The sequence below is a fragment of the Bos grunniens genome, chromosome 15 (assembly GCF_055505025.1).
Source record: "Bos grunniens cultivar Pamir isolate PY7600 chromosome 15, Bosgru_T2T1.0, whole genome shotgun sequence".
NCBI classification, from domain to species: Eukaryota; Metazoa; Chordata; class Mammalia; order Artiodactyla; family Bovidae; genus Bos; species Bos grunniens.
The window spans coordinates 37,915,660-37,930,817 of NC_141179.1; the positions used below are offsets into that span (position 1 = coordinate 37,915,660).

At 45.9% G+C, this 15,158-nt stretch overlaps 1 protein-coding gene across 3 annotated transcripts in view; it reads right to left on the reverse strand.

The window, feature by feature from the left end:
* Positions 1-15,158, reverse strand: part of INSC (INSC spindle orientation adaptor protein) — a 138,191-nt gene that overhangs the window by 15,149 nt on the left and 107,884 nt on the right. For 2 of the 3 annotated variants that reach the window (XR_015141523.1, XM_086338369.1), the window contains exon 9: positions 8,299-8,477. The exons of the other annotated variant lie outside the window; for it this stretch is intronic. Coding sequence is in view for 1 of the 2 variants with exons in the window: in XM_086338369.1 (XP_086194495.1) it covers positions 8,299-8,477 (179 nt within the window). In the remaining variant the exon portion in view is untranslated. The remainder of the gene's footprint in view (positions 1-8,298; positions 8,478-15,158) is intronic. 3 annotated transcript variants of the gene reach the window in all.

Genomic DNA, 15,158 nt, shown 5'->3' on the forward strand with positions numbered 1-15,158 from the left:
AGTTGGTGATGGACAGGGTGACCTGGCATGCTGCAATTCATGGGGTCGCAAAGAGTCGGACATGGCTGAACAACTGAACTGAACTGAACTGAACTGAACATGGTATTGACTAACAAAGAGTATTATCTAGATTTTAATTGGTTCAATATTGGCATATTACTCTGGATAATAAATTCAGATAACAAATCTCTTAAACAGGAAGGGAAAAGTATGACACATTGATAGAGTATCAATCCTCTCCATTTCCCACTAAACACATTTTAGAAAGGGACATGTCTCCTTAGGCTGTCATATCCGCCATCCCAGCTTGGACCCGGCCAGGGGCCTGGGTGGGTAAGCATGATGGGGAGGGTAGCCAGGGGAGGGACAGGACAGGTGCCATAACCTTCATCCTGAAGGTCACTCTGCACCAGGAAGTATTTCATGAGGGGAGTGACAAACTCCTATTTGCATTTTTGAAAGATAATAGGACTAAAGAAGTGTTTGTCTTTGGAAGCTCTTTTTCCCCACCCTTTCAGGATTATGAGTGTGGGCTAAGTGAAAGAGGTAGAAGAAAAATATAGGTAGAAGATGCAGCCAAAAGCAGAAGGCTCCTAAGAGGCCTAAAGCACACAGTCTTGTGAGGAAGGAGACACAAGGCCAAGCCTGTGCCAGACTGGAGTTCACCTGGCCTTCTCTGGGATGTGAGTAGGAGTATGGTGCACGCCCTTGGTTCCTGCAGCATGGGGACAGCGATCCTCCAACCATGACCAGCCTGGCTGCTGAATAAAGGTGGTTGCTTGACATACAGAACCAAAAGAGAAGAGAGGAAGGGACGGAGGGAGGGAGAGAGGACTCCAGGAAGGAAGGGAAGAAGGGAAAGAAAGGCAAAATAAAAAAGGAAACCTTTGTCTGCAGCATCAGGTTCATTACACAGCAATTATTAGCTGTGTCACAGCACAGGCAGGTCTTTGTGTCAGACTAATTTAGATCCTGTTAATGAAAATTACTTCCTCTTTACAGAACCTGTACCCCATGTGGTTTTCTGAGGTGCAGATGAAGTATTCAATTAAGCACAATTTGAATAAATGCCAATTAGGCCCTGCCTTGAGCCCCCGCCTTTGAAACATCCTTGTCTGTACCTACTGTGATAGAAAGGAGAAGGCAGATCCACAACATTCCTCCTTACAGTTGAATCCAGAGTTGGGATTTTAGGGACAACTGGTTTACCTTGTTAGCTATACAGTAGCAATGCTGTCAAGGGACAGAAGACAGGAGCCAGATGACAGTTTTCCCCCTGGCCCAAGCCAATTCATTCCTGTCTGATGATTTTTTAATTAAGTCTTATTCCTCCTAAGTGAGAGGGTACTGATCCCTCTATAGCTATTTGTGAATACAGAGGTTATCACCCTCAAGAGAGGCCCTAGGTAAGAGACAGTATAGCATAGCAGCTAAATGCATGGACCAACCTCTTCCAAATCTGGGTTCTACAATCATTTTCCATCTGATCTTGACCATGTTACTTAACCTTTCTCTGCCTTGTTGAGCAAGGAGTATTCGTTTTCTATTGCTGCTAAAACAAGTGACCACAGACTTAGTGACTTAACCCAACATAATTTTATCTTGCAATTCCGGGGGTTAGAAGCCTTTAGTGGGTCTGATGGAGCTAAAGTCAAGTGTTGACAGAGCTTCATTCCTTCTGCATGGAGGCTCTCGGGGAGAATCCGTGTCCTGTTCTTTTCCAGTTTTTAAAAGCTGCTCAGACTCCTTAGCCTCTGCTGGCCCATCACTCTGACCTCTGCTTCCTCAGTCACATCTCATCCTCTGACTCTGACCCTCTGCCTCTTTCTTACAAGAATCCTTGTGGTACATTGGGCCCACATAGATAATCCAGGATATTATTACTAAACCAAGATCCTTAACTTACTCATATCTGAAGATATCCCTTTTGCCATGTAAGGGAGCCTACCCAGGTTTTGGGGATTAGGATGTAGACATTCTTGGAGGGGGCATTTTTTGGCCTACTGCAGAAGAGAAAAACAAGAGAACTCATAAGACTGTGATGAGTATTAAGTGAATTAATGTTTTGTCAAGCACTCAGAGCAGCTGTTGGGACTTCCCAATGGCTCAGCAGGTAAAGAATCTGCCTGCCAACGCAGGAAATGCGAGTTCCATCCATTGGCAGGCGGGTTCTTTACTACTAGCGCCCCCTGGGAAGCCCAGGTCACTGAGATAACTCTCTAAAGCTTTGACAACCATGTCACCTTCAGCCTTGAGACCAGCCAGCAGAAGCCCTTTATGGCCTCTAAGGAAGTACTTCTCTGCCCTGCTCCCCTCCCTCCACACCACTTCCCTCCATCAAAGAACAGAAAGAATCAAGACAAGAACAGTGGTTTGAAGGATGAGGGGTCTGACAGAGACAGAGTGTGGGCTCTTGAAACACACTTTCTCCTTCAAGGCCAGCAAGGCAAGGGGTTCAGGAGAAGACCCAGCCCTTTTCCCCCTCCTCTCTCTCCCTCTGATAGGCATGGAGACCAGCAGGGCATCTGCCTGATTCCCAAGACAGACACTGCTCCCACCCTCTGGTCCCTGGTCCTTTCACGACCAAAGAGGTGAGACTGGAGGGCTGAGTTCTGGGCTCAGCAGGGAGAGTCACAAAGGCCATAGAAATGCCTTAGATGTAGGTCCCAAGTTAAAGGTGAACTGAACCAAAACACTCTGCCTAGGGATTGCATCAAGGCTGGGCTGTCAGCCTCACAGTATTAGAAGCATATGAACACCAGACCATGTTCTCTGGGTTTAGTTTTCCCTTGACTTTATAGGGAAGGGTTTTGGGAGCCGAACAGGCCTGGGTGTTGTGATCCTGGCTTAATCTAAGCCTCTCTGGATAGTAGATATGCTCATATATTCAAATACAAACAAACTGCTTTATAGTCCCCTACACCACTCTCTCTCTTCTTTTGCTCTCTCATACACACACAGACACACACATACAGTATGACCTTCAGAAACCCACACACAGATTGAAACAATAACACACCATGCATTGACTCACACCACATTACATTGACCTCCACATTAACCACATTTCCTGACTCCACTTCCGTGGACCCATCCCAATGAGTATCACTTTGTTTCCAACTACTTTACAAGCATTATGCCACCTAATCATCATAATGACACAAGAAGGGAGGAAATATTAGTATCCTTATTTCACAGAGGGAATTGTGGCTCAGAGAAGTTAAGCAATTTGTCTAAGGTCATACAGCTAGGAAATGGGATCAGCATTTGAATTCAGGTCTGCCTGAACCCAAAGCCTGTTACTGTTTCTACCATGTCATATATGTGTGTGATAGGGCTGTATAAACTACAGAGAGCTTCTAAAATGTAAGTCAAAATTGTAATCTTCAGTAACTGGCATTTCTGATAAATGGACTTCTGATAATTATATTGAAGGAAGAAGTGGCAGCCCACTCCAGTATTCTTGCTTGGGAAATCCCATGGAGAGAGGAGCCTGGTGGGCTACAGTCCACAGGGTCACGACGCAACTGAGAGAGTCAGACACAACTGAGCAACTGAGCATGCAGGCATGATAATGATACTCACAGCAAGGGCTCAGAAATGCTACAAAATCTGGACATTCTAAAATGCCAAACAGATAGTGTATCTTCATGGAAAGTAAATATACCAGCACCCTTTACCTCTGTGAAAGCAATTCATCTCTAAAGGTTACAAAGTCATGTTCAGTGAAAATCTGTGCTGTGAGTTAGACAAGATAACCACATCCCTTTCAGCCTAGATTGTCACATCTTGACAGGTAGGCAGAGGTGAGCCAGCCCTGTACCCACCCTATTGTCATGCCTGTAACCGTTTACCCTGGGCAGCGTGACCCCTCGAAAATACTTCTAGGGATGAAAACACAATCCACACAGATGGCTTGTTAGATAGGGAGTGCTTCTGAATGTTAACTGCATCCCACCCCCTCCATTAGCAGGGGTTGGCAGGGGGCAGATGGTGGTGGTGGAAGAGCCCAGGCCCCAGGCGGCCCTCAGCCCCATCCACACTCCAAGAGTGGGTAGAGGACAGGCAAACTGAGGCTATCGTGGCTTCTGGGGACCAGTTAAGTAGACTCAGTTTGCTGGGATGATGGAGGGGTTCTTGCTGAGGTGTTCAGAGGAAGATGGACAAATACAGTTGCAAGACCCAGAGGCTCTGCACAGCACTGGCGTCATTGGCAGATGCGTTACCGGAAGCCTCGTGGGCATTTAATCTCCTAAGTGTTTCAGGAGGCAGTAAGCACTTCAGAGTCTAATTCGTCTTCTTTGTCTTCATTACTGGGAGCCCTCAGATCACCTTAATCCTCCCTCTGCCACAGGAAAGAGACATTTGTTTCTTTAATGGGTCCTCTCTCACTAGCTAAGTGGTGGCTCTGAGTCAGGGCGGAAGGTGAGGCCGTCCTGAGGACAATGGAGAAGAGCCTGGCTCAGCTGTGGGGAGTTTAGAAGGGGTTGGGGGTAGGGGATGGGGGAGACAGGGGAAACACAGCCAGAAAACATCAGAATCCAGATTCAGAAAGAAATGTCATCATCATAGAACCTGACCACATTCTCCATTCTCACCCCACTTGGAGCACCTCCTTCTTAGGGATCAGTGAGGTTCCAAGAGAGAGACTATCACTCCTCATGATGAAAAAGGGTCTGTGCACATAAAGCCACAGGATGTCTATGCTGGAAGAGACCATCCCCCTTTACAGATTAGGATGCTCCCCTCTGAAGGTGCCCCATTCAGGGCTGAGTACCACACACTCAAAGGCCAATCACAACAATCACACGGACAGAGGCTTTCATTTATGTAATACTTCCTATGTGCCAGGAATGGTACTAAAAGCTTGTATTAGTTTACTCAATTCTTATTTTATTTCTAGGAAATATGTATTGTTCAACCCCATTCACAGATGAGAAAAATTAGGCTCCAAGTGAATTGCCCAGTTACATGATTATACAGCAGAGAAGCTTTGAAGCCATGTCATCTGAACCCCTCACTCCTGTTCTTTCTGCCTTACTATTGGATCTTGTATGAGATGGCTAGAGTTGGCTATAGAAGAGGCACTTGAAAGGAAAGGGGCCTAAAATTGTGTCAGGTAGGTGAGAGACCCAGCAACTGGAGGCACCCAGCTGAAGAAAAGAAGAGGGGGAACAAGGCATATGACACAGAGTTAGCCCTCCAGTGGCCTCCACCCCCCACATAGCTGAGCACAGTGACTGCAAATGGCTGGCCCTGCCTTGTCAGCCAAACAGCCAAAAGCCGGCCCAATAAGCCACCACTCAATCTATTTGCACTGTCTTACCTGGCCTCTATGGAGGTTGTCCAACTAAGAAGTGAGAGATTAAACCAGAAAGGAAGTCTAGAACTACATCATGCAAGGCTTGGAAGGACAAAGTGAGGATTTTGGATAACTTGCTATCTACGCTCTTCCTTATAAGATCAAGTTTGAAAAACAATGATACTCATCACTTGTTAAGTAAGGACAAAGCATCATATGAAGTCCTTTACATGTATTTTATCTCACAATGATTGTGCAAGGTAGACCAACACCCAAGAGGCTGTGACTTGCCCAAAGTCACCCAGTTAAAAAATGGTCCCAGACAAGATCAACATTCAGTCTGACCCCATAGTCCCACTATTTCCTCTTTATTTTCAGAGATGGCAGCAGATAAGAGTCAAAGACCAAGGTCTATGTCAGGCCAGGATTTAGTGCTGGCTATTGTCAGCCCTAAATAGCCACATTTTAGTAAGGTAATGTTCAAAAATCTCCAAGCCAGGCTTCAGCAATACCCAAACCATGAACTTCCAGGTGTTCACGCTGGTTTTAGAAAAGGCAGAGGAACCAGAGATCAAATTGCCAACATCCGCTGGATCATCGAAAAACCAAGAGAATTCCAGAAAAACATCTATTTCTGCTTTATTGACTATGCCAAAGCCTTTGACTGTGTGGATCCCAATAAACTGTGGAAAATTCTGAAAGAGATGGGAATACCAGACCACCTGACCTGCCTCTTGAGAAACCTATATGCAGGTCAGGAAGCAATAGTTAGAACTGGACATGGAACAACAGACTGGTTCCAAATAGGAAAAGGAGTACATCAAGGCTATACACTGTCACCCTGCTTATTTAACTTATATGGAGAGTACATCATGAGAAACGCTGGGCTGGAAGAAGCGCAAGCTGGAATCAAGATTGCCGGGAGAAATATCAATAACCTCAGATGTGCAGATGACACCACCCTTATGGCAGAAAGTGAAGAGGAACTAAAAAGCCTCTTGATGAAAGTGAAAGTGGAGAGTGAAAAAGTTGGCTTAGCGCTCAACATTCAGAAAACAAAGATCGTGGCATCTGGTCCCATCACTTCAGGGCAAATAGATGGGGAAACAGTGGAAACAGTGTCAGACTTTATTTTTTGGGGCTCCAAAATCACTGCAGATGGTGATTGCAGCCATGCAATTAAAAGACGCTTACTCCTTGGAAGGAAAGTTATGACCAACCTAGATAGCATATTCAAAAACAGAGACATTACTTTGCCAACAAAGGTCCGTCTAGTCAAGGCTATGGTTTTTCCAGTGGTCATGTATGGATGTGAGAGTTGGACTGTGAACAAAGCTGAGCACCGAAGAACTGATGATTTTGAACTGTGGTGTTGGAGAAGACTCTTGAGAGTCCTTTGGACTGCAAGAAGATCCAACCAGTCCATTCTAAAGGAAATCAGTCCTGGGTGTTTTGGAAGGAATGATGCTAAAGCTGAAACTTCAATACTTTGGCCACCTCATGAGAAGAGTTGACTCGTTGGAAAAGACCCTGATGCTGGGAGGTTTTGGGGGCAGGAGGAGAAGGGGACGACAGAGGATGAGATGGCTGGATGGCATCACTGACTCGATGAACATGAATTTGAGTGAACTCTGGGAGTTGGTGATGGACAGGGAGGCCTGGCGTGCTGCAATTCAAGGGGTCGCAAAGAGTCAGACACGACTGAGTGACTGAACTGAACTGATTGTCAGCCCTATGATATGGGAGGTACTCTCTTAAGTCTCAATATTCTTTTTTTTTTCTTAAAAAAATACACTTTCTTATCTGTAAAATGGGGCAGATACTGCCAGCCTCACAGCATTAGCAGAACCCTCATATGCAAATGCTTATATTCAGAGTTCTCTCTGAATGGGGATTTCTGTGGCTGCCCTTCCACAGGGGATTCTCAAGACAAGAAAGAACTGATGAAGTACCATCCTGCTTCTTCCCTTTCATGTCCTAGACAAACATTTACAGAAAGCATCAAGGGTGCCCACTCTGGGTTAGGTGCCCGAGAAATCCTAGGGAAGTGCAGAACATGGACCATGCCCTCAGGGGGATAAATTGACTTGAAATAACTGGAAAAGTCAACACTGCATTGTGAGGTGTGGCCTTCAAGGAAAGGAGGATCCCAGAGAGCCAGGGCTGTCTGGGAAGGCTTTCCCAGAGTTGCTGGGGTGGGAGCTGGCACGTGAAGTTACGGCAGCTTTGACCAGGCAGCAAGGCTAAAAGAATCAGGTAGGACTGGGGAGCTGGGACACAGACAAGGATGAGGTTAGAGGGTCATCTGACACGGAGCTCAGGCGTCTGGTGGGATTCACAGAGAACAAAAACGCACCAGATCCACCACCCCCACCTCTGATAGGGAAATGGGAGGCTGAACACAGCAGAGGTGGGTCAAGACCGACTCCCATAACCTCAGAGGGCAAAGGCCCTTGAAAAGCCCCTTACTCAATATTTCAAACATATATAGTAGTAAAATCATTTCTCCCCAAACAAAACTTTTCATGGAATTCAAATATACAAAAAAAAAAGAGAGAGAGAGAGAAACTGATACAGGGGCTGAGGTCCAGAATCAAGGGTCTGCTCCAAGACCCTGTTTCATGGAGGCCAGGAAAGGAAGAAACTCACAGCAGGTACAAGATCAGACAGCCAGGAGCCCACAAAGCTGGACCCAGACCTTTGGAGGAGGTTCAGGGACCTTCCCATGGTGCCTCTCTGCCTCCTAGGATGGACAGATGGAGACGGAGGAAGGCCTTCTAGAGGTTGGGATGGGAAAGGGGATGAGCAGGGGACTTGTGGAGATGCTCCAAGGGCATGAGGCACGTGGAGAACACATTCCTTCACCTTCCCCAAGAACACAACTAACAGCACTGACTCTGTGCTGCAGGCCATGCTGACTCCAGAACCTGAGCCCTGGCCCCTGCCCTCTGCCTTCACACGTACAGGCTCCAGACATGGCCCCCTGAGCGGCTCACCTGGTCCCGGGTGTAAGGTGTGTCCACTCTCTGCTTGTCGCTGCAGGCCTCCAGCAGCACGCGGATGGCATTCAGCTGCAGGAGCATCTCACAGGCCATCGTGTCAAAGAAGGTGATGTTGGCAAGGGCTGCCGAGGCCAGCAGGAAAACTTCCCCAGACGAGGCCTCTTGGCATAGTTCTAGATGGTGAAGAGGAAGAAAACAGCTTCACTGCCAAGCGCTTTCATATCAGTTACCTCATCTGGTTCCCACAATAGCTCTGGGAGAAATTTTGGAAAGCTGTTATAATTTCCATTTTACAGATGAAAAAAAAAGTAGTTACTGGAGAGGGAAATGTATCTTTCAGAGTACCAAAGAATAGCAAGAAGAGGTAAGAAAGCCTTTTTCAGCGATCAATGCAAAGAAATAGAGGAAAACAATAGAATGGGAAAGACTAGGGATCTCTTCAAGAAAATCAGAGATACCAAAGGAACATTTCATGCAAAGATGGGCTCGATAAAGGACAGAAATGGTATGGACCTAACAGAAGCAGAAGATATTAAGAAGAGATGGCAAGAATACACAGAAGAACTGTACAAAAAAGATCTTCATGACCCAGATAATCACGATGGTGTGATCACTCACCTAGAGCCAGACATCCTGGAATGTGAAGTCAAGTGGGCCTTAGAAATCATCACTACGAACAAAGCTAGTGGAAGTGATGGAATTCCAGTTGAGCTATTCCAAATCCTGAAAGATGATGCTGTGAAAGTGCTGCACTCATTATGCCAGCACATTTGGAAAACCCAGCAGTGGCCACAGGACTGGAAAAGGTCAGTTTTCATTCCAATCCCAAAGAAAGGCAATGCCAAAGAATGCTCAAACTACCACACAATTGCACTCATCTCACACACTAGTAAAGTAATGCTCAAAATTCTCCAAGCCAGGCTTCAGCAATATGTGAACCCTGAACTTCCTAATGTTCAAGCTGGTTTTAGAAAAGGCAGAGGAACCAGAGATCAACTTGCCAACATCCGCTGGATCATGGAAAAAGCAAGAGAGTTCCAGAAAAACATCTATTTCTGCTTTATTGACTATGCCAAAGCCTTTGATTGTATGGATCACAATAAACTGTGGGAAACTCTGAGAGAGATGGGAATACCAGACCACCTGATCTGCCTCTTGAGAAATTTGTATGCAGGTCAGGAAGCAACAGTTAGAACTGGACATGGAACAACAGACTGGTTCCAAATAGGAAAAGGAGTACGTCAAGGCTGTATATTGTCACCCTGTTTATTTAACTTATATGCAGAGTACATCATGAGAAACGCTGGACTGGAAGAAACACAAGCTGGAATCAAGATTGCCGGGAGAAATATCAATAACCTCAGATATGCAGATGACACCACCCTTATGGCAGAAAGTGAAGAGGAACTAAAAAGCCTCTTGATGAAAGTGAAAGTGGAGAGTGAAAAAGTTGGCTTAAAGCTCAACATTCTGAAAACTGAGATCATGGCATCCGGTCCCATCACTTCATGGGAAATAGATGGGGAAACAGTGGAAACAGTGTCAGACTTTATTTTTTGGGGCTCCAAAATCACTGCAGATGGTGACTGCAGTCATGAAATTAAAAGACGCTTACTCCTTGGAAGGAAAGTTATGACCAACCTAGATAGCATATTCAAAAGCAGAGATATTACTTTGCCAACAAAGGTCCGTCTAGTCAAGGCTATGGTTTTTCCTGTGGTCATGTATGGATGTGAGAGTTGGACTGTGAAGGCTGAGCGCTGAAGAATTGATGTTTTTGAACTGTGGTGTTGGAGAAGACTCTTGAGAGTCCCTTGGACTGCAAGGAGATCCAACCAGTCCATTCTGAAGGAGATCAGACCTGGGATTTCTTTGGAAGGAATGATGCTAAAGCTGAAACTCCAATACTTTGGCCACCTCATGCGAAGAGTTGACTCATTGGAAAAGACTCTGATGCTGGGAGGGATTGGGGGCAGGAGGAGAAGGGGACAACAGAGGATGAGATGGCTGGATGGCATCACTGACTCAATGGACGTGAGTCTCAGCGAACTCCAGGAGTTGGTGATGGACAGGGAGGCCTGGCGTGCTGCGATTCATGGGGTCCCAAAGAGTCGGACACGACTGAGCGACTGATCTGATCTAATCTGATCTGATATTAGTTGCAGAGCTGGCATTTGCAACCTGATGTGTGCATTCTAATTACTTGTTCATCCAACAAGTATCTACTGAGTGAACACTGTGTACTGGGCACTCTAGTGTCTTCATATGGACTGGTGAACACAGCAGATCAGATATTTGCCCCTGTTAAGCTTACATCCTAAAAGAATTGATGATTTCAAACTGTGGTGCTGGAGAAGACTTAAGAGTCCCTTGGACAGCAAGGAGATCAAACCAGTCAATCTTAAAGGAAATCAACCCTGAATATTCATTGGAAGGACTGATGCTAAAGCTGAAGTTCCAATACTTTGGCCACCTGATGCAAAAAGCTGACTCACTGGAAAAGAGCCTGATACTGGGAAAGATTGAGGGCAGGAGGAGAAGTGGGTGACAGAGAATAAGATGGTTGGATGGCATGACTGACTCAATGGACATGAGTTTGAGCAAACTCCAGGAGATAGTGAAGGACAGGGGAGCCTGGTATGCCGAAGTTCATGGGGTCACAAAGATTTGGATACGACTTACTGACTAAACAACTGGGCAAGATAAAACAAACTTCTAAGAAGTTGATATATATAACTGCAAAGTCTAATAAATATGAGGGAGGAAATAAACAGGTGCTAAGACAAGAATTAGCACTCGTCTTAAAGGCCCACTGGGTGAGTAGGAAAGGTCTCCCTAAGAAAGTGACTTTCCCACTGATACCTTGGGGGGAAATGAACAAGTCATTAGAATATGTGGGGGAAAGAGCATGTTCCAAACCAAAGGAACAGCATGTGCAAAGGCCCTGGGGCAGGAAAGAGCTCTAGTCCATGTGTGTCTAGTGACTGCACTAGACTGCTGCTAAGTTAGCCTTGAGGGAGAAGCTGAAGTTAAAATATAAAAACACTGCTTTTCCAACTGTCGTCAGCACAGTTTCGGGATTTCCTCTGGGTCCCAGGATAAGGATCACCTGGCTGCATAAAAGTCCTACATCATGTCCCTGAATGTCAGGCTCTTTCTCACTGATTCTAGGAGCCATAACCCAATCCTAATAATATCCCCCCAACTACCATCTGTAATTGTATTAAAGGTTCTCTGGGGCTTCCCTGATGGCTCAGTTGGTAAAGAATGTGCCTGCAATGCAGAAGACCCCAGTTCAATTCCTGTGTCAGGAGGATCCGTGGAGAAGGGATAGGCTACCCACTCTAGTATGCTTGGGTTTCCCTTGTGGCTCAGCTAGTAAAGAATCCACCTGCAATGTGGGAGACCTGGGTTCAATCCCTGGGTTGGGAAGGTCCCCTGGGGAAGGGAAAAGCTACCCACTCCAGTATTCTGGTGGATTCTTTGAGGAAGAGAGGGCCACCCCAACCTGCACCCCTCCACCATCTAACACATTCCCCCCATGGGCTCCTGCCTTGGAGAAGGCATAAAGGGGTCCACGGTACTGCCCACCCATCCGAATGGGCCTGACTTCTGACCCTCAGTTACAACATGACCAATAATCAAGGGGCTTCCTGGGTCCACATCCCCTCCTACTGATGTGGATACCTACATAGTACCTCTATGAAAGTACATGAAAAGAAGCCAGACTGGGAAGAGTTGAGCTGTGTTCTATCCTGCTCTCTAGTTCTTGCTTCCTAAAGAATCTACTTTTAGGTTCTGATATTAGAACTGGCACCTCTTGGCACCTTCTAGTGAAAGCAATTTCTGGTCCCTGCCTATAAAGGGACAGAAAATAGCATTAGTTGAACCTCCTGCAGTGTGCTTTACACAATGCCATTCATTTCTGAGCACCTTTAGGGCAGAAAGTAGTTGCCTCCATTTACAATGTAGAAGCTGAGACTCAGAGAAGCTAGTAGCAATAGCCACCTCTGATCAAGTGTTTATTCTGTGCCAGGCCCTGCTGTGCACTCTATCTCACTAATTCATTCCATCCTCACAACAACCCAACTTTTTGTGACAATTTTATAGATGAAGGGACAGAGGACTCAAATGTTCAATGATTTTCCAAAAACTGTGGAATTGAGGGTTGATGGTAATTTGGGGGTTCATGAGTTGGACTGTGAAGAAAGCTGAGCATGGAAGAATTGATGCTTTTGAACTGTGGTGTTGGAGAAGACTCTTGAGAGTCCCTTGGACTGCAAGGAGATACAACCAGTCCAACCTAAAGATCAGTCCTGGGTGTTCATTGGAAGGACCAATGCTGAAGCTGAAACTCCAATACTTTGACCACTTCATGAGAAGAGTTGAGTCATTGGAAAAGACTCTGATGCTGGGAGGGATTGGGGGCAGGAGGAGAAGGGGACGGCAGAGGATGAGATGGCTGGATGGCATCATGGACTCGATGGACATGAGTTGAGTGAACTCCAGGAGTTGGTGATGGACAGGGAGGCCTGGCGTGCTGCAATTCATGTCACAAAGAGTCGGACACAACTGAGTGACTGAATTAAACTGAACTGAGAATCAAATCCAAGTCTGCCTGACCCCAGACTCCCCACTCTTTCTATGTTCTAGGCTGCCTCTTGTCTCCAGGCTTCTTTGCTTCATTTGCAGTGATGCTCCTGCAGATCTTATTTCATCGAGAAAATGCTTACCCTCTGGGCAGCACTGCTCCCCACAGCCCAGGTGTGGCCACAACAAGACTTAGCATCTTGATCTAACCTCCCTGGGCTGCACATTAGCCAAGGAATTAAGAACTCTATCTTTGGAGGGACTGATGCTGAAGCTCCAACACTTTGGCCACCTAATGCGAAGAGCTAACTCATTGGAAAAGACTCTGATGCTAAGAAAGATTGAAGGAAGGAGGAGAAGGGGATGACAGAGGATGAGATGGTTGGATGGCATCACTGACTCAATAGACATGAGTTTGAGCAAACTCCAGAAGATGGTGAAGGACAGAGAAGCCTGGTGAACTACAGTCCATGGGGTCACAAACAGTTGGACATGACTGAGCGACTGAACAACAGCAACAAATAAGAAGTCTATGACCAGCCCTTTACAATGATGGCTTTATCTTCTGATTTGGGGGGAACCACTAGGGTCAGCCCTTCCAGGCCACCTGCCTATGTCCAGGGTTTGGGGTGTGATCACACAACCCATAGTCCACTTTGCTACAATTTCTAGTCCAAATACCCACCCTCATTCTTATACCACCACCACTGCTGCAGACATAGCAATTATTAACACAACTGTCTAAGTGCCTTTTAATTTTGATGATGCACATTTATTTGAGCTACAGGCTGAGTCACCTGGGATATGTTAGAAAGATTAAACTGAGGATCCCAGTGACTCATTTATAAATGTTTCCAGGGAATGGCAAGAAATTGGAGGACTATTTCCCACCAAAGAACAGAGCCCTGGCTACCTGCCCAGAAGATACATCCCATCTGCTGACTCTCAGAGCCGACTCCACAATGTATCTTCATCAGGGCAAAACAAATAAGGAAACTCTTCTCTGGGGAGAAATCCAGACCAGGCAAAGAAGCTGGCATAGACATATGGTAATAGTGAAAGGTCACTTGGAATATATATGTTTTGATTTATTATTTGCTATCATTTATAGACTAGGAGATTTTCTATAAAACTTAGAATTTTTGTCTTTTTTAAAATTGCTCTTTCCTATATGGCAACAATCAACTGGAGTTTATCAGGGATTGCCTCTCTTTATTCACTGCAGATGCTTTTAAATTCAGTACAGGACTCACATCTCCTTATTTTCTTCTTCCATCTGGCCTCTTCACCTCATTTATGTTTCCTGCCAAGCTCTGGTGCATGATTGAGCATGACACCCCTGGCAGAAGTGAATCTGGAGATCAAACCAGTCAATCCTAAAGGAAATCAACCCTGAATATTCATTGGAAGGAAGGACTGATGCTGAAGCTGAAGCTCTAATACTTTGACTACCTGACGCGAGCAGCCAATTCACTGGAAAAGACCCTGATGCTGGGAAAGATTGAGGGCAGGAGAAGGGGTTGACAGAGGATAAGACGGTTGGATGACATCGTTGATTCAGTGGACATGAATTTGAGCAAACTCCGGGAGATAGTGAAGGACAGGCAAGCCTGGTGTGCTGCAGTCCATGGGGTCGAAAAGAGCTGGACACGACTGAGCAAATGAACAACAACATCATCCACTGTACATGTTTTTAAATTCAATACAGGACTCAAAATCTCCTTATTTTCTTCTTCCACCTGGCTTCTTCACCTCATTTCTGTTTCCTGCCAGGCTCTGGTGCTATGCCCGAGTATAACACCCTTGGCAGAAGGGAATCCTAGCACTGTCATGTGGCCTTGGGAAAGTTTCTCACCCGCTTTGGGCCTCAGTTTCTTCTCTTATAGGGTGGGCGTGATCTCTTGAGTTCCCTCCAGCCAAGGCTCTTCAACAGTCCACTTCTGTATTTTCTCAGCTTTGAATCAATGTAGATATTTAACAAGTTGATTTCTCCCACCCTGGCCTGGAGGTGCCATGACCAGAGAAACTAGAATCAGCCATTAAGTCAACTCTAACTAAGACCTCCTGAGTACAAAGTACTTACAGATCTGAAAATTCTAAAGCTAGGAGAACCCTTGGGAGAAACGGGTCCTTACCTCTTGTTTCCTACAGTAGGAACACCATAAAGGGAGCTTTGCAATGCAGTATGGCAAGTGAGGGGTGGAATCCCACACAGCCTGCCCAGGGCTACCGATCAAGAGCTCTTTGTCAGATGGATGAATCAA